This window comes from Gracilinanus agilis, chromosome 1 (assembly GCF_016433145.1).
Source record: "Gracilinanus agilis isolate LMUSP501 chromosome 1, AgileGrace, whole genome shotgun sequence".
Lineage (NCBI taxonomy): Eukaryota > Metazoa > Chordata > Mammalia > Didelphimorphia > Didelphidae > Gracilinanus > Gracilinanus agilis.
In genome coordinates, this window is record NC_058130.1 from 763846536 (window position 1) to 763865233 (window position 18698).

At 46.1% G+C, this 18698-nt stretch overlaps 1 protein-coding gene across 1 annotated transcript in view; it reads right to left on the minus strand.

Moving 5' to 3' along the window:
* Positions 1 to 2936: 2936 nt before the first annotated feature.
* NOS1 (nitric oxide synthase 1) overlaps positions 2937 to 18698 on the minus strand; it is a 108074-nt gene continuing 92312 nt past the window's right edge. Inside the window, exons 16-20 of the mRNA XM_044685444.1 lie at positions 17340 to 17418; positions 7819 to 8024; positions 5438 to 5586; positions 3672 to 3866; positions 2937 to 3059 (exon numbers count right to left, since the gene is read on the minus strand). Of these exons, the coding sequence (XP_044541379.1) occupies positions 2937 to 3059; positions 3672 to 3866; positions 5438 to 5586; positions 7819 to 8024; positions 17340 to 17418 (752 nt within the window). The remainder of the gene's footprint in view (positions 3060 to 3671; positions 3867 to 5437; positions 5587 to 7818; positions 8025 to 17339; positions 17419 to 18698) is intronic.

Sequence of the window (18698 nt, forward strand, 5' to 3'; positions counted from 1 at the left end):
CTCTTTGGGATACAGACCTACTAGTGGTATTGCTGGATGAAAAGGTTCGTATTCTTTTAAAGCCCTTTGGGCAAAATTCTAAATTGCCTTCCAGAATGGTTGGATCAATTCACAACTCCACCAGCCAAGCATTAATGTCTCAATTTTGCCACATTCCCTCCAACATTTATTATTTTCCTTTACTGTCATAGTGGTTAATCTGCTAGGTACAAGGTGGTACCTCAGAGTTGTTTTAATTTGCATTTCTCTAATCAAAAGGGATTTAGAATATTTTTTCTTATGATTATTGAGAGCTTTGATTTCTTCATCTGAAAACCACCTATTCATATCCTTTGATCATTTATCAATGGGGAATGACTTGGATTCATATAAATTTGACTTAGTTCTTTATATATATTTGAGAAATTAGACCTTTATTAGAGAAATTTATTTTAAAAGTTTTGAAGAAAACAGTCTTACACTTTCCCAAGTTCCCAATGTCTGCCTTCCTTCCTTCCTTCCTTATTTCCTTCCTTTGTCATTTTAAAATTCCTACTATGTGTCAGGCAATGTGCCAAGGGGCTAGGGGTTCAAAGACAATTGTTGCTCTCAGGAGCTTACCTTCTATTGGGCAAAACAACATAGCCATAGACAAATAAGCATGAAATATATACAAGGCAGTTTTGATGGGGATGGGTGAGGGGAACTAGCAACAGTGGAGACTAGAGAAAAGCATTGTTATTAAAAATATAGCCAGGGATGTATAATAGAACAGAGAAAATTTATGAAATGCTACAGGTCATAGAAGGATCACTATGAAACTAACTCTCTAGGAGAAAAAAACAACAAAAAAACCCCAAGATAATTTGTTTCAGGTTTGGCCCGTCATCATCTTGCTCCAATAGAATAATGGCCTAGGGGTCTCACAGACAAGTGATTTGGATCCAAGGATTCAGATCATAATCCATGTAGGTCTGCCCAACTTGATTTCTTGTCTTAGGGGGAAAAATATGGAGACGTTGTGTTTTAGAAATAAGGTGGTTGTTACATGTTAAGCATCCAAGAAGACTGTTTCATGACGCTGAAGCCCCACGTCTCCTCTGCTAACTCACAGATTGCTCTCTCCCTCTCTTCTGGCCGATGATTTCTGGAGTGAGAAACTTCATCTCATTACGGATAGCCTGGAAGGGCCCGAGCTCGAGCTAGCTGAGCCAGTCCTTGGACAGGGCTTATGTGGCAGATCAGGCAGGGGGTCCTTGGCAGCTAGGACCTGTCAGGGTTTGCACTTCATGACACGGTCCCAGAGAACTCGGGGTCATCACCACTTGGCAGGGACACGCAAGGAAGGTGGTTTAGTGGTGGTTTAAAGAAAAGGCATTTTTCAATTTCAAGACAACCGAATATTAAAAGTTATGGAAAGTAGAAGCCATTTGGTCACTACACGTTGAAGGGAGAGTGAGTTATGTGGAACAGCACGTTGTAGAACTGAAATAATGGGTCCTTATGGATCTTATGGATCTGAATGGTATCCTGATATGGTTGGGATGACAATAATAAGTTTTTGGATTTTAGGGAATTTTTTTTTGATATTAGGGAAGTGATATCTAAACCTCATTTTGTGATGTTCTGGGGTGTCTCGCAGAACATAGATCTGGAGTTGGAGGAAACCATAGAGATCACTGAGTCTAACCCCCTTATTTTTCAGATGGGGAAACAGGCCCAGATATGAGTTGGCTTACTCAGGGTCACACGACTTGAGTGTGATTTGGACCCAGGTCTTCCTGACTCCATGTCCACTGTTCTATCAATTATATCATGCTGCTGTCTAGTGGAGAGAGCACTGAATCTAAAGTTATATATTAGAGGTTCAAATCCCAGCTCTGCCATTTATGTGTGACCTCGGGCAAATCACTTAATTCTTTAAGTCTTAATTTCCTCATTTATAAACTGAAGGAGTTGGAATGGGTGCCGCAGAAGTCCCTTTCAACTCTAAATATGTGATCCTGTGATCTCTAGTTGTCCAGATCAGGATATATGTTGACATTCTCAAAATAAAATGAATTGTCATTTATATTTGTGAGAAGACTGCATGAGATGCAGTGCAGTGTGATAGAAAAAGAGCTGACCTGGGAGGCAAGACGACCTAGATTCTGATCTTGCCTCTGATGTGTGCTTGCCGCTTGACCTCTGGCATTTCACTTAAGTCCTTAGTACCATGGCATTATAAGGCTCCACATTTGCAGAGTAGACAACAATTTGCATTAGTAGGAGAGAGTTTAATTTCTAGAAGTTTCTTACACCAATATAGCCACAGGTCTCATCTGTGTCCCCTCCCTAAAAAATTATATCTAGCTGGGGAAGCTGATGGATTAAAAGCAAAAACAAAGCGGGAAGTGTTAAGGCTACCTACAGGTTGGAAACTCCTGCTGTTCAACTAAGTGGAGAGCCATGATCCAAAGAGAAGCCATTTTAAGAGATGTGTCCAATGGCACAGCAGGTAGGATGAACATTCTGTGTCTAAGCCAGAAATATAATGAGCAGTTCCATTTCCCTGGATAAGTACCACAAAAGGTACTTCAAAATCCATTTTTAAAGAGAAATTCAGTTCAGGGTACTAGCGAGATAGCCTGACACCAAGTCCTGTGGTTGGAGAACCTTGACACCAGGAGGCTGATGATAGGGAGGTTGCTAAGCCCACATTGGGGCCAAGTCAAGGAGGAACTCCTCTGTCACGTAGCTTCTGGGGATGGAAGGTAGCAACCTATTTTAACTAACTGTTATCATTAAATTGATGTTATAATCAGTTGTTTGTGCCAGTGGAATAAATATAGTTATTCCCAGAACCCTCAAAATGTTGGTGCCCTTGGTCAAAGTCCTGCTTGTTCTACCTTCATTCCGTCCCTAATCTAATTTTGCTTGCCTTTGGTGTCTGAGATTTCCATAGAAATAGAGTTGGCTTACTCATCAGTGTCCTTCTTGCTCTCTTCAATGAAGGCAATGGACTCGGATCTAAGGCGGTTGGTCACTTCGTATGTGCGCAGGGTGACCCCAAATATGTCCTCATGGTAGCGGTTGTCATCCTGAGGGACAGAAACACTGGTTTTGAGGCCAGCAAGAAGTTCTCCAGAGTCATACAAGAGGCCAGTTATTGTTGGGAAATACCAGGAACTTGGTGCTTTCTAAAAATGTGTATCAGTGACAAATATTTGTTTCTAACTTGCTATGAGATCTTAGGGTACAATCAGGATAAAGAGCCAGACCTGGAGACAGGAGTTCCTGGATTCAAATCTGGCTACAAACACTTCCTAACTCTATGACTATTGGAACCAATGGAACCAAACTTTAAGGGTTTAAAAAAAAAGAAAGAGACCTTAGGCAAGTCACTTCCCCTGTAGGGCCTCAACTTTTTCCTTTATGAAGTAAGAGGGTTAGATTAGAAGGGAGAAAGCTGACTGTTGTGAGAAGAGGGTTAGAAGACCTGGGATTGATTCCTGGAGCAATGTCTTATGACCTGACCTTTAAACTCTGGGCCTCAGTTCCTTCATCTATAAAGTGAATGGGGCTGGGCTTGATGCTCTCTAAATCCCCTTCAAACAGTACTGATGAAATGACTTCTCCACCTCCTAACAGTCCATTTCAGCTATAAAATGCTCCTGCCATGGACGATGTCAGAACAACCCCTTATCACTCACCCTCAGTTTGCTAATGAAAACCCCAGCCTCCTCCGGCGAGAGCCTCCCCTGCTGCATCATGATGCGCTGGATGGCTTTCAGGACATCGGCCGCCATCGTGACATCCCCACAAACGTAGATGTGTCCCCCTTTTTCCTTCAGGGCTCTGTACACAGTTTCTGCCAGCTGTTCCTGTAAGGCATCCTGTACATATTTCTGTGGGGAAGAGGGTGCCAATAGTGATGGCCTAGTCAGTCCTAGAGCTTGGACATCCTCTTTCCTTCCTTTCTGTTTTTAATCTTGTTTTTAGTGAGTATATCCCTACTCCGACAACTCCCACTTAGAAAACCATCCCTTGTAATGAAAATTAAAAGAGAAGAAAAATTTTTGGTAAAACCAGTCAACCTGTGTCTGACAGTATATATGGTATTCTTACATCCATAATCCTTTACTGTTGCAAACGAAGGATCTAGATGTATTTTATTAATAATAATAGCAATGACAAAATCTAACATTTACATAGTGCTTTAAGGTTGGCAAAGCACTTTGTTTATATTATCTAATTTAATCTTCAAACTCATTTTCTCAGCTCATCCCCCAGGCCATACTTTGTCCCCCTCATTTTCAAAGGGCTCCTCCTAGTACAGTGGCCCATTCCTTCTCCTATCGGTGAGATGGGAAGAAGCCTTAAAAGTCATGCATGGTCCTTGTCCTTGTTAAAGCCAAGATATAGTCTTCCCAAAGGGACGGTGTTTCGAAGAATCTCGGGATCTTAAAACTGGAAGGGAACTTGGAGACCATCTTGTCCAACTCATATCTGAACAAGAATCCTCAACAAGCAGGCACCCAACTTTTCCCCAAAGCCCTCTTGTGAAGGAAAACCCAATACTGCCCAAGGCAGCCCATCCTGCTTTTGAGTAGTTCCAGATATTGGAAAATAGATTGCCCTCTGTGCCTGGAGTGCTTTCCCTCCCCAACTTAGCTTAGTTCCCTTTAAGACTCAGCAGCGTAATGGACCAAATCCTAGACTTGGAATCAGGAAGACCCGAGTTAAAATCCTCCCTTAGACCCTTCCTAGCTATGTGATCCTAGGCAAATTACTTCCCATCTCTGGGCATCGGTTTCCTTTTCTGTGAAATGAGGGGATCTATGGTCCTATATCCCAATTTTTCCAAAAGCCAGTTCCGTACAAATGTGCTTTTCCTTTTTTAGCTGCTGGAAAAGATCCAGTAAACTCATTCTTCCAAAGAAGTGAACTGTGGATAAGTTTTATTAGGTTACCTCCTCTACCTTATACTAAAGAGCATTCTTGATACTCCCAGCTCTTAGGGCAATCCCTCCCCTACAATTACTTTTTATGCTCTCTATATATTTACTCATGTATACATTATCTCCGTCCTCTCCTTTCTTCCCTCCCACCTAACCCTCCCCAATATGATTTAAACTCCTTAAGGGCAGAGATTGTTTAATTTTAGTCTCTATCACCAGTAATGAGGACAGTGCCTGGCACCTAGTAGGTTCCTAATAATTGCTTGGCAAATCTTCCTCCCTACTTTCACCCACTCTTCCTAATTCTGCCCTCTGGGAACAAAGAGAACAAATCTAGACTTTGCTCCATGTCATAGGATTTTAACTCCTGGAAGTCACTGACTGCCCAGAGTCCATGGAGTGCCAATGTGGCACAGTAGCTCCTTCTCTCCATGGAACGAAAAGTGGGTGAGAGGCCTGAAAGAAAGTGGCTAAGGATGTGCTCGTCAGATTGTGGCATGGGAAGGGCAGGGAATTACCTTTGGTTTGTCTGGCTCTCGGGAATATGCTGTGTACAGCTCTCTGAAGACCCCTTTGTTTTTGGCCTGTAAGGTTTCCTCTTTGTAAATGTGGTCAATCTTGGACTGCCGACATCCAAAGACCAGGATCATGGGACATGGAGCCATTCCTGGGAACCAGGGAAACTTGGGTCACTGACCGTACTAGCAGCTGATTAGGAGGGAAGCCCATGCAGACATAGTAGCAGTAGCAGTAGCATCAGTAATAATACTAATAGCAGCTATAAGTATTATCACAACAATGGCTAATATTTATTTGAGAAGCACTGTGGTGTAGTGGATAGAGACTGATCTGGAAGCTAGAAGACCCTGAAGGGAGGAAGGAGGGAGGATTTTCTTATATCCAATATAAATCCATACTTCCTTCCTTTCTTTCCTTCTTCCTTCCCTTCCTCTCATCCTTCCTTCCTTCCTTCCCTCCTTCTTTCCCTTTTCTATATTTTGGTTGCTTATCCATTTAGAGTTTGTTTAGAGATATGGTATAAGATGCTGGTCTAAACCCATTTTCTGCAAAAACTGCTTTCCAGTTTTTCTTTTAGTTTTGTCAGATACAGAATCCTTTTCTCCACGGTATATATTTTGGACTTCTTGTATTTGTTTACTTCTGGGTTTTGCTTATCTAGTCTATACTACTGATCTAGTTTACTAATTTTTTAAACCAGTGCCAAAGGGTTTTGATAATCCCAACTTTATCCAATAGTTTGAGATCTACTAATCCTAGTTCCCCTTATTCCTTCCCCTCATGAATTCCTCTGAGATTCTAGACCTTTAACTACCTTAAGATGAATTCTTTTAATATTTCATCTAACTCTGTAAAATAAACCCAATAAACCTATAAATTATTTTTGGTAATGTCATCAGAATACTGGTACTGGAGTCAGAAGACCTGGTTTCAGATTTCACCTTTGATGTTTTTTGTGTGATCCTGGGCAAATCTCTTGGCTTTCTGGAGCTTTGGTTTCCATAAAATGATGTGGTTAGACTTGATGGTTCCTGAGACTGTGATCCTGTGGTCATTTTTTATTACATTAATATGGTCCAACCACAAACAGTTGCTGTATTTCCAACTATTTAAATCTTCCTTTATTTCTGGAAATATTCTGTTTTATAGTCATATTTAAATAATTCCCAAACGTGTCTTGGTAAATTAATGATCAAATACGTTATGTATTTTGTAGTTACTCTGAATAGATTTTTCTATTGTTTCCTCATGGCTTTTTGTTCTATTGCAGAGGAAAATGCCGATGATGATTTTTGTGGGTTTATTTTTTATTCTGCATCTTTCCTGAAGCTGTTAATCATCTCAATTAATTTGTTCAATGATACTCTGGTGTTTTCCAAGTAAACCATCATGTCACATGCAAATGGGATCATTTTGACTCATCTTCATCAGTGTTTTTACCTTTAGTTTCCCTTGTGTCTTACTGCGATAGCTCGCATTTCTAGAATTATGTCAAATAATCCTGGGGAGAGAGAGCATCCTTGATTTATCCCTTTCCGTATTGGGAATGCTTCCAGTGTTTTCCCAATTGAAATAATGCTAGCTCTTTGCTTTAGATCATATTAAAGAAGGGCATTTCTGTGCCAAAGCTTTTTATAGGTTTCAGCATAAATGTGGACTATGTTGAAACAAACCTTCTGAAGTAACATGCATTTATGATAATCTATTGAAATGACATAGAGCTAAATCTACATCAGTTGAAATAACCATTGGGTTTGATAGGCTTTATGCTAATAACCTTTCTAATACTGAACCACTGTTGCATCCCTGGTATAAATCCAACTTGGTCAAAATAAAAAAATATATATATACACACACACACAGGTAAGGATGTTATATTTATATCCTTTACCTTATGTCTTAGAATTAGTACTGTGTATTGGTTCCAAGGCAGAAGAGTAGTAAGGACTAGGCAATGGGGCCTAAGTGACTTGACCAGAGTCACATAGCTAGAAAGTGTCTGAGGCTAGATTGGAACCCAGGACCTCCCATCTCTAGGCCTGGCTCTCCATTCACTGAGCCACCCAGCTGTTCCAAAATGGAGATATTTTTAACTGAGGAGCATTTCTCCAGTTTTTGATCACTGGATATAGAGTGAGAGAACCAGGGTTCAAATCGCAGCTCTTCTACTCTCCACATGTATGACCTTAGGAAACGGAGACCCAGTTTATTCCCTTGTAAAAGGATGAGGGTGGATGAGAGGCTCTTTGAGGTACCTCCCGGGCCACAATTCTCTGATCCTGCTGTCCAGGTGGGGGCTCACCGCACCTCCGCGTAGGCCTGGCCCTTCCCTCTGAGGAGCAATCCTGCTGGAGGGTCCCGGAGGGGAAGCACAACTCACCTTTGTGCTGGATATCGAAGAGCCGCTGCTGCCAGAAACTCCGGAAAGGGGCGATGCCTGTGCCCGGGCCAACCAGGATACAGGGCACCTGGGGGTCCCGGGGCAGGTGGAAGCTGGGAGCGCTGGACAGAGAAGGCCTTGTTTCAGTATCAGACAAATAAGCACAACAAGGCCACGATGACCATAATGGCTGGCATTCCTGAACACTGTGCTAAGGGCTGTGCAAATACTCTCTAGAGGGGCCTCAGAGACCCCCAGCCCAACCACCACCAAAAAGCCAGAGTCCCTAAGGGTGTGCATAAAATAATAAAGAAATAAATGAAAACTCCTTCCCTCCCTCCCTCCTTCCTTCCTTTTCTCCCTTCCTTTCTCTCCCTCCTTCCTTCCTTTTCTCCCTTCCTTTCTCTCCCTCCTTCCTTCCTTTTCTCCCTTCCTTTCTCTCCCTCCTTCCTTCCTTTTCTCCCTTCCTTTCTCTCCCTCCTTCCTTCCTTTTCTCCCTTCCTTTCTCTCCCTCCTTCCTTCCTTTTCTCCCTTCCTTTCTCTCCCTCCTTCCTTCCTTTTCTCCCTTCCTTTCTCTCCCTCCTTCCTTCCTTTTCTCCCTTCCTTTCTCTCCCTCCTTCCTTCCTTTTCTCCCTTCCTTTCTCTCCCTCCTTCCTTCCTTTTCTCCCTTCCTTTCTCTCCCTCCTTCCTTCCTTTTCTCCCTTCCTTTCTCTCCCTCCTTCCTTCCTTTTCTCCCTTCCTTTCTCTCCCTCCTTCCTTCCTTTTCTCCCTTCCTTTCTCTCCCTCCTTCCTTCCTTTTCTCCCTTCCTTTCTCTCCCTCCTTCCTTCCTTTTCTCCCTTCCTTTCTCTCCCTCCTTCCTTCCTTTTCTCCCTTCCTTTCTCTCCCTCCTTCCTTCCTTTTCTCCCTTCCTTTCTCTCCCTCCTTCCTTCCTTTTCTCCCTTCCTTTCTCTCCCTCCTTCCTTCCTTTTCTCCCTTCCTTTCTCTCCCTCCTTCCTTCCTTTTCTCCCTTCCTTTCTCTCCCTCCTTCCTTCCTTTTCTCCCTTCCTTTCTCTCCCTCCTTCCTTCCTTTTCTCCCTTCCTTTCTCTCCCTCCTTCCTTCCTTTTCTCCCTTCCTTTCTCTCCCTCCTTCCTTCCTTTTCTCCCTTCCTTTCTCTCCCTCCTTCCTTCCTTTTCTCCCTTCCTTTCTCTCCCTCCTTCCTTCCTTTTCTCCCTTCCTTTCTCTCCCTCCTTCCTTCCTTTTCTCCCTTCCTTTCTCTCCCTCCTTCCTTCCTTTTCTCCCTTCCTTTCTCTCCCTCCTTCCTTCCTTTTCTCCCTTCCTTTCTCTCCCTCCTTCCTTCCTTTTCTCCCTTCCTTTCTCTCCCTCCTTCCTTCCTTTTCTCCCTTCCTTTCTCTCCCTCCTTCCTTCCTTTTCTCCCTTCCTTTCTCTCCCTCCTTCCTTCCTTTTCTCCCTTCCTTTCTCTCCCTCCTTCCTTCCTTTTCTCCCTTCCTTTCTCTCCCTCCTTCCTTCCTTTTCTCCCTTCCTTTCTCTCCCTCCTTCCTTCCTTTTCTCCCTTCCTTTCTCTCCCTCCTTCCTTCCTTTTCTCCCTTCCTTTCTCTCCCTCCTTCCTTCCTTTTCTCCCTTCCTTTCTCTCCCTCCTTCCTTCCTTTTCTCCCTTCCTTTCTCTCCCTCCTTCCTTCCTTTTCTCCCTTCCTTTCTCTCCCTCCTTCCTTCCTTTTCTCCCTTCCTTTCTCTCCCTCCTTCCTTCCTTTTCTCCCTTCCTTTCTCTCCCTCCTTCCTTCCTTTTCTCCCTTCCTTTCTCTCCCTCCTTCCTTCCTTTTCTCCCTTCCTTTCTCTCCCTCCTTCCTTCCTTTTCTCCCTTCCTTTCTCTCCCTCCTTCCTTCCTTTTCTCCCTTCCTTTCTCTCCCTCCTTCCTTCCTTTTCTCCCTTCCTTTCTCTCCCTCCTTCCTTCCTTTTCTCCCTTCCTTTCTCTCCCTCCTTCCTTCCTTTTCTCCCTTCCTTTCTCTCCCTCCTTCCTTCCTTTTCTCCCTTCCTTTCTCTCCCTCCTTCCTTCCTTTTCTCCCTTCCTTTCTCTCCCTCCTTCCTTCCTTTTCTCCCTTCCTTTCTCTCCCTCCTTCCTTCCTTTTCTCCCTTCCTTTCTCTCCCTCCTTCCTTCCTTTTCTCCCTTCCTTTCTCTCCCTCCTTCCTTCCTTTTCTCCCTTCCTTTCTCTCCCTCCTTCCTTCCTTTTCTCCCTTCCTTTCTCTCCCTCCTTCCTTCCTTTTCTCCCTTCCTTTCTCTCCCTCCTTCCTTCCTTTTCTCCCTTCCTTTCTCTCCCTCCTTCCTTCCTTTTCTCCCTTCCTTTCTCTCCCTCCTTCCTTCCTTTTCTCCCTTCCTTTCTCTCCCTCCTTCCTTCCTTTTCTCCCTTCCTTTCTCTCCCTCCTTCCTTCCTTTTCTCCCTTCCTTTCTCTCCCTCCTTCCTTCCTTTTCTCCCTTCCTTTCTCTCCCTCCTTCCTTCCTTTTCTCCCTTCCTTTCTCTCCCTCCTTCCTTCCTTTTCTCCCTTCCTTTCTCTCCCTCCTTCCTTCCTTTTCTCCCTTCCTTTCTCTCCCTCCTTCCTTCCTTTTCTCCCTTCCTTTCTCTCCCTCCTTCCTTCCTTTTCTCCCTTCCTTTCTCTCCCTCCTTCCTTCCTTTTCTCCCTTCCTTTCTCTCCCTCCTTCCTTCCTTTTCTCCCTTCCTTTCTCTCCCTCCTTCCTTCCTTTTCTCCCTTCCTTTCTCTCCCTCCTTCCTTCCTTTTCTCCCTTCCTTTCTCTCCCTCCTTCCTTCCTTTTCTCCCTTCCTTTCTCTCCCTCCTTCCTTCCTTTTCTCCCTTCCTTTCTCTCCCTCCTTCCTTCCTTTTCTCCCTTCCTTTCTCTCCCTCCTTCCTTCCTTTTCTCCCTTCCTTTCTCTCCCTCCTTCCTTCCTTTTCTCCCTTCCTTTCTCTCCCTCCTTCCTTCCTTTTCTCCCTTCCTTTCTCTCCCTCCTTCCTTCCTTTTCTCCCTTCCTTTCTCTCCCTCCTTCCTTCCTTTTCTCCCTTCCTTTCTCTCCCTCCTTCCTTCCTTTTCTCCCTTCCTTTCTCTCCCTCCTTCCTTCCTTTTCTCCCTTCCTTTCTCTCCCTCCTTCCTTCCTTTTCTCCCTTCCTTTCTCTCCCTCCTTCCTTCCTTTTCTCCCTTCCTTTCTCTCCCTCCTTCCTTCCTTTTCTCCCTTCCTTTCTCTCCCTCCTTCCTTCCTTTTCTCCCTTCCTTTCTCTCCCTCCTTCCTTCCTTTTCTCCCTTCCTTTCTCTCCCTCCTTCCTTCCTTTTCTCCCTTCCTTTCTCTCCCTCCTTCCTTCCTTTTCTCCCTTCCTTTCTCTCCCTCCTTCCTTCCTTTTCTCCCTTCCTTTCTCTCCCTCCTTCCTTCCTTTTCTCCCTTCCTTTCTCTCCCTCCTTCCTTCCTTTTCTCCCTTCCTTTCTCTCCCTCCTTCCTTCCTTTTCTCCCTTCCTTTCTCTCCCTCCTTCCTTCCTTTTCTCCCTTCCTTTCTCTCCCTCCTTCCTTCCTTTTCTCCCTTCCTTTCTCTCCCTCCTTCCTTCCTTTTCTCCCTTCCTTTCTCTCCCTCCTTCCTTCCTTTTCTCCCTTCCTTTCTCTCCCTCCTTCCTTCCTTTTCTCCCTTCCTTTCTCTCCCTCCTTCCTTCCTTTTCTCCCTTCCTTTCTCTCCCTCCTTCCTTCCTTTTCTCCCTTCCTTTCTCTCCCTCCTTCCTTCCTTTTCTCCCTTCCTTTCTCTCCCTCCTTCCTTCCTTTTCTCCCTTCCTTTCTCTCCCTCCTTCCTTCCTTTTCTCCCTTCCTTTCTCTCCCTCCTTCCTTCCTTTTCTCCCTTCCTTTCTCTCCCTCCTTCCTTCCTTTTCTCCCTTCCTTTCTCTCCCTCCTTCCTTCCTTTTCTCCCTTCCTTTCTCTCCCTCCTTCCTTCCTTTTCTCCCTTCCTTTCTCTCCCTCCTTCCTTCCTTTTCTCCCTTCCTTTCTCTCCCTCCTTCCTTCCTTTTCTCCCTTCCTTTCTCTCCCTCCTTCCTTCCTTTTCTCCCTTCCTTTCTCTCCCTCCTTCCTTCCTTTTCTCCCTTCCTTTCTCTCCCTCCTTCCTTCCTTTTCTCCCTTCCTTTCTCTCCCTCCTTCCTTCCTTTTCTCCCTTCCTTTCTCTCCCTCCTTCCTTCCTTTTCTCCCTTCCTTTCTCTCCCTCCTTCCTTCCTTTTCTCCCTTCCTTTCTCTCCCTCCTTCCTTCCTTTTCTCCCTTCCTTTCTCTCCCTCCTTCCTTCCTTTTCTCCCTTCCTTTCTCTCCCTCCTTCCTTCCTTTTCTCCCTTCCTTTCTCTCCCTCCTTCCTTCCTTTTCTCCCTTCCTTTCTCTCCCTCCTTCCTTCCTTTTCTCCCTTCCTTTCTCTCCCTCCTTCCTTCCTTTTCTCCCTTCCTTTCTCTCCCTCCTTCCTTCCTTTTCTCCCTTCCTTTCTCTCCCTCCTTCCTTCCTTTTCTCCCTTCCTTTCTCTCCCTCCTTCCTTCCTTTTCTCCCTTCCTTTCTCTCCCTCCTTCCTTCCTTTTCTCCCTTCCTTTCTCTCCCTCCTTCCTTCCTTTTCTCCCTTCCTTTCTCTCCCTCCTTCCTTCCTTTTCTCCCTTCCTTTCTCTCCCTCCTTCCTTCCTTTTCTCCCTTCCTTTCTCTCCCTCCTTCCTTCCTTTTCTCCCTTCCTTTCTCTCCCTCCTTCCTTCCTTTTCTCCCTTCCTTTCTCTCCCTCCTTCCTTCCTTTTCTCCCTTCCTTTCTCTCCCTCCTTCCTTCCTTTTCTCCCTTCCTTTCTCTCCCTCCTTCCTTCCTTTTCTCCCTTCCTTTCTCTCCCTCCTTCCTTCCTTTTCTCCCTTCCTTTCTCTCCCTCCTTCCTTCCTTTTCTCCCTTCCTTTCTCTCCCTCCTTCCTTCCTTTTCTCCCTTCCTTTCTCTCCCTCCTTCCTTCCTTTTCTCCCTTCCTTTCTCTCCCTCCTTCCTTCCTTTTCTCCCTTCCTTTCTCTCCCTCCTTCCTTCCTTTTCTCCCTTCCTTTCTCTCCCTCCTTCCTTCCTTTTCTCCCTTCCTTTCTCTCCCTCCTTCCTTCCTTTTCTCCCTTCCTTTCTCTCCCTCCTTCCTTCCTTTTCTCCCTTCCTTTCTCTCCCTCCTTCCTTCCTTTTCTCCCTTCCTTTCTCTCCCTCCTTCCTTCCTTTTCTCCCTTCCTTTCTCTCCCTCCTTCCTTCCTTTTCTCCCTTCCTTTCTCTCCCTCCTTCCTTCCTTTTCTCCCTTCCTTTCTCTCCCTCCTTCCTTCCTTTTCTCCCTTCCTTTCTCTCCCTCCTTCCTTCCTTTTCTCCCTTCCTTTCTCTCCCTCCTTCCTTCCTTTTCTCCCTTCCTTTCTCTCCCTCCTTCCTTCCTTTTCTCCCTTCCTTTCTCTCCCTCCTTCCTTCCTTTTCTCCCTTCCTTTCTCTCCCTCCTTCCTTCNCCTTCCTTCCTTCCTTCCTTCCTAACTTTCCTTCCTTCCTTCCTTCCCTTTCATTCTTCCTCTCCTCTCTCCTCTTGTCACCTTGATTTTCTTAAAGCAAGGCCCACCACCTGCCATAAACAGAACTCATGATCAGATGCCGAGGCCACATTTGTGGACAGCTGAGCTGAGGGGTCACCGTTTGTCCTTTGATAAATCATTTGTCCCTCTGAGCTACAGATTCCCTCATTTACTAAGAGGGTTTGGCCTCACCCTGAGGGGCAACAGAGTTGGCATCCGCCCTGCCCCCAGATTGAGAAGTGGGACACTCACTAAGCTAGATATCCAGCAGGGGGCGCTGTGGGGACTCCGTTTTTGCGGGGTGAGTGGGAGGGGAGAATTCCTTCCTTCATTTGGCTAAACCACATCATGAGGAGGGCCTCTCAAATGTTGACATAATCACTTTTTGCTTTCTCCCAGAATTCCCATGATTTCTTTCAGAAATCTCATTTGCCTGCAGTCCCTTCCTCCAGTGCAATAGAAACGCTGAGGCCCCAGAGCTTGTGGAGCTATTTCCCCCCCCCCTCCCCAAAAAGTGCTTAGTTGGTGAAACTCTTGGGCCAACTCATGCTGGCTGGCCCTCGTGTAGATATCAAAATGTGCTCAGGGAGATAAGAAGTGGGGCGGCTGGAGAACACTGGACGGAAGCTGGCCCGGCTGTGTGGGTGGGCCCAGCACTGTTCCTGCAGCAGGGTGGGGGGCCAGAGGGAACTGCTGACGGAGCACAGTCAGGGCTTCATCATGGTCTGTGGTCTCGGGGCACCTCCTGCATTTGGGTGGTGTTGGCTTGGCTCTAGGCTGGGCTACTGATTCACTGTGGGTGATGCTGGCTCAAGAATGGGGCGGCTTTCTGGGTTAGCAGTAACTTTGGGGTGGTCCTAATGTCATTGTGTCTACACTTAAGAGCATCTACCTGGCTTGTGGAGAGAGTACTGGGCTTGGAATCATGAAGATTCCTCTTTGTGAGTTCAAATCTGGTTTTGGACACTTCCTAGCTGTGCGACCCTGGGTAAGTCACTTCACCTTGCTGACCTCAGTTTTCTCATCTGCAAAATGAGCTGAAGGAGGAAGCGGCAAACTGCTCTACTTTATCTGCCACGAAGACCCAAAACTGGAGATATTTTTCTTCATCTTGTGACACACACATAGATTTATTTAGACAAACTAGGGGAAGAGAAGGTTCATGGGATTCTAGAGCTGGAGGGAACTTCAGAGGTCAGAGAGGTCATCTAGTTGAATCCTCCGATTTTACAGATGAGGAAACTGAGACCAAGAGAGGACAAGTGACTTGCCCCAGGTCACGCAGGCAGTAAGAATCAGAGGTAGGATTTGAGTCTTTGGAGTCTAGACCCAAAGCTCTTGTGCTCTTTTTCCATGGTACTGTGTTGCCTCCCTAGGTTCTGGTCATATCCTCCTAGAGAGGCTGGCTTTTGTCTAGTGTTCTCCAGGATGCCTTTGTTTTTATCTGTTTGGCTGCATTTTGATGATAAGCTTGCAAGAGTTGATCAGTTCTTGGTTGGCACCTAAAAAGAGAGGTATTTGTTTTGGATTCAACCACCTATTCCCTCCAGCCTTTGGATTGCTCAGTGATTAGAGATACAGGCTGAGTTGAGAAGTCCTGGATTCAAAATCCGACCTAAGACACTTCCTAGTTGTGTGACCCTGGGCAAATCACTTAACTCCCATTGCCTAGCCCTTTCAGCTTTTCTGCCTTGGAAAATATACTCAGTATTGATTCAAAGACAAAAGGTAATGGTTTAAAAAAAAAAACAAACAAAAAAACACCAAAAGGTTAAGTGACTTGTTTAGGATCACATAGCCAGCATGTGTCAAGGACCGGAACTCATATCTTCCTGACCCCAAGGCTGACTCACTTTCTATTACTCTAGCCATTATAATAATAGCACCTACCTCTCCGGGTTGCTGTGAGCAGCCAAAAACATAATACACATAAAGCACTTAGCCCAGTGCCTGGCACATAGAGTCACAGAAATATTTTTGTGGTTGTTCAGTTGTTTTTTAGTTGTGTCTGACTCTTCATGACCCCATTTGGGGTTCTCTTGGCAGAGATCCTGGAGTGATTTGCCATTTCTTTTTCTAGTTCATTTTACAGATGAGGAAATGGAGGCAAACAGGGTGAAGTGGCTAGTGTCCGAAGCCAGATTTGAATTCAGGAAGTTGAGTTTTCCTAACTCCAGAGCACTGCACCAACTAGCTGCCCATCTCTGCTTCCTTAAAACCTCCGAATTCTTCAAAGTCTGCCTTGCCTCTCCCCTCCTTCATAAGCTGACCCTTGGCAACAACAGTCCATAGCATTCTCCTCTTTCTAACTTATTGTCTGTTGGACATTTACATTTTCATAATTGAATGTCTTCTGGGTTTTGGGGGCACTAATTGCTAAGTGACTTGTCTCCCTATCCTGTTGCTCTCTCTGATTTCTGTTTAGATTTGCAAATTCAAGGCTCAAGAAGCTGCTGATTATCTCCTAGCTAAGTCACTTAACCCTGTTTGCCTTAGTTCCCTCATCTGTAAAATGAGCTGGAGGGGGAAATGGCAAACCGCTCCAGGGTCATTGCCAAGAAAACTGCAAATGGGGTCACAGAGAGTCAGACACCACTGAAAATGAATGAACGACAAAAACAACTTTTGCCTGCAATTAGTGGGATTGTCTCTAGGCCTGGGTCTCAGGCCACTGAGCCACCTACCTGCCCCCAAACATACTTTTTCACTCTAAGAATAAAGAAATAGGGGCAGCCGGATAGCTCAGTGGATTGAGAGCCAGTCCTGGAGATGGGAAGGCCAGGGTTCCAGTCTAGCCTTAGACACTTCCTAGCTGTGTGACCCTGGGCAAGTCACTTAACCCCCACGGCCCTGCCCTTACTGCTCTTCTGCCTTGGAACCAATACACAGTACTAATTCTAAGATGGAAGGTAAGGGTTAAAAATAAATAAATAAAAAGCACTCTATTAAAACACGAGAACATACTATTAAATGGAAAAATATTGACTCTTTAGAGCATACTTGAACAGACCGATACCTTGCTCTATGATCTTGAACTCTGTGGTGCAAATGGGTGCATATTAACCCTGCAAAGACTTACTGCAGAATTTCTGACAGTTGAAAAGGGTTTAGAACCCTGCACCACAACTCTCATCCATCTATTTTGATCTCTAGGCCCATTCACAATCCTTAATCAGAACATTTCCCAGCAACTGTATTCTAAGTTCTCTTAACTTGGAGTTAAAGGCTCTTCCCAGTGCCCGGCACATAGTAGGTGCTCAACAAAAGCCCGCCGACTGACTAATGCCAACAGAGGAGAGCCTTACAGATGCGGTAGTGCAGTTCAGGGACTCATTCATGTGTTTCCTCTCTCCTACAACTGCTGAAATAATTAATCTCTAATTAGTTTTAACACCACTGATGAGGAGTCTCTTCCCTTCTAGGTTTCTGTGCAGCAAAAATAGGAAAGCAGACAGTACCCGCGTCTTGCCTGACCCACTGCCGTGGCCGGTTCTCTAGTAAAAGAGAATTTGCCCACTAAAAATAATTCTCACTAAATTTTCCCTGGCCAACAGGGCGCACCCATGGCCATTTGACCTTTGTTAGTCCCATAAACAAGCGTTTAACTTCCCCACGTGACGGCCTGCGGCAACGGCCGGCTTTGGCGGCTTCTCAGGGAAGCTCCCCTTAAAAGCCGAGTTAATGACCAGGCTCTGCGCACGCGCCTTGGCTTCCCGAGTGCGCTTTACGGCTATTGTCGCAAAAAACCCGAGGCGACGCCTGAGGCGGATCTGATCTCAGGTCTTCCCCAGATCCAGGCCCGGGGGTCCCCCTGCCTTCCCGATGCTCCCAAGCTGGCTTTTTTTCCCCAGGGGAGTCTCCGCCCGTCTTCCCGAGGGTGTAAATAAATGGAGAAGGCCCAGAGAGGACAAGTGTTTCCTGCCACCCAAGGAGCCAGAGGGAAGTGATGGGGCGCGGTGGAGGCGGCCTCTTACCTGGAGTTTGGGCTCTGGAGGTTCTGGCGGCTGAGGAGCCGGGCGGCCGACACTCGTTTTTTGTGGATGCTGTATAGGCCTGGGGGAGAGAAATTTCCTGAGAAGGGGCCGTAACTGTCCCCCAAATCCCACTTCCCCTCCCCATGGCTCCGGGCCCCTCCGCAGCTCCCTCACTGAGCCCCATGCCCAGGGGATCAGGCTGGGGCTATTGCCCTAGTTTTATGGACAGGTTAAATGACTAGCCCAGGGTCACGCAGCCGGGAAGTACTTGGGGCATGATGGGAAGGCAGGTGTTTATGGCTCCAGGTCTGGTGCTCTAACCATTGCCCCACCTCCCTGCCTTTCTTCATGTCCTCTGCTTGCTCCTGGCCTAACCCGTGCTGCTCCCCCCCAACCCCTACCCCTTCACCTTGTTTGGTGGTTTCCCCATCTGTCAAGTGACCTGGAGAAGGGAATGGTGATCCCCTCTGCCAGGAAAACCCCACATGGAGTCACGAAGAGTCAAGACAAGACTCAACAAGGACAAACTACCAGGCACGCTGCCAAGAGCCAGGGGCACAAAGACGGCCTAATGCCCGGGCCTTGTCTGCAAAGAGCTAATAATGGTGGAGCCAATACGCAAAAGAAACCAGCTGTACAAGATTTGTATAGATACAGATATAGAAATGGAAGATGGCTTTAAAGAGGAGGGCCTAGGGCGGCAGCCTGGGCCTTCGCAGGGGCCTGACAGACCGCTGCGGAACTGGATTTGAACCACTCGGCTTCCTTTTCCATCAGATGAAATGATGTATGATGGTGGCTCCGTTTTTTTTAACCCTCACCTTCCCGCTTAGAATCAGGAGTGTTCCTGGGCCCAAGGCAGAAGAGCTGTAAGGTTGAGGTAATTGGGGTTAAGTGACTTGCCCAGGGTCATCCAGCTAGGCAGTGTCTGAGGCCACATTTGGACTTAGGTCCACCCATCTTCAGGCCTAGCTCTCTATCCCCTGAGCCACCTAGCTGCCTCTAAAATTTATTCTTTTTTTTTACTTTCCATCTTAAAACCAATACTAAGTATTGGTTCCAAGGCAGAAGAGCAGAGATGAGGCAATCTGGTTGAGACAATATGGGGTTGTGACTTGCCCAGGGTCACCAAGCTAGGAAGTGTCTGAGACCAGATTTGAACCCAGAACCTCCTGTCTTTAGACCTGACTCTCCATCCACTGAGCCCCCTAGTCATAAAATTTTGGGGAGTTTCAGTTGTGAGATAAAGTATGTATGCTACCTTGCCAACTCCAATGGATTCTTCAGCATACTATTAGAATGCAGTAACTCCTTGAGAGTGGGGGATTACTTCTTTCTTTGTCTCTGTTTCCCCATCCA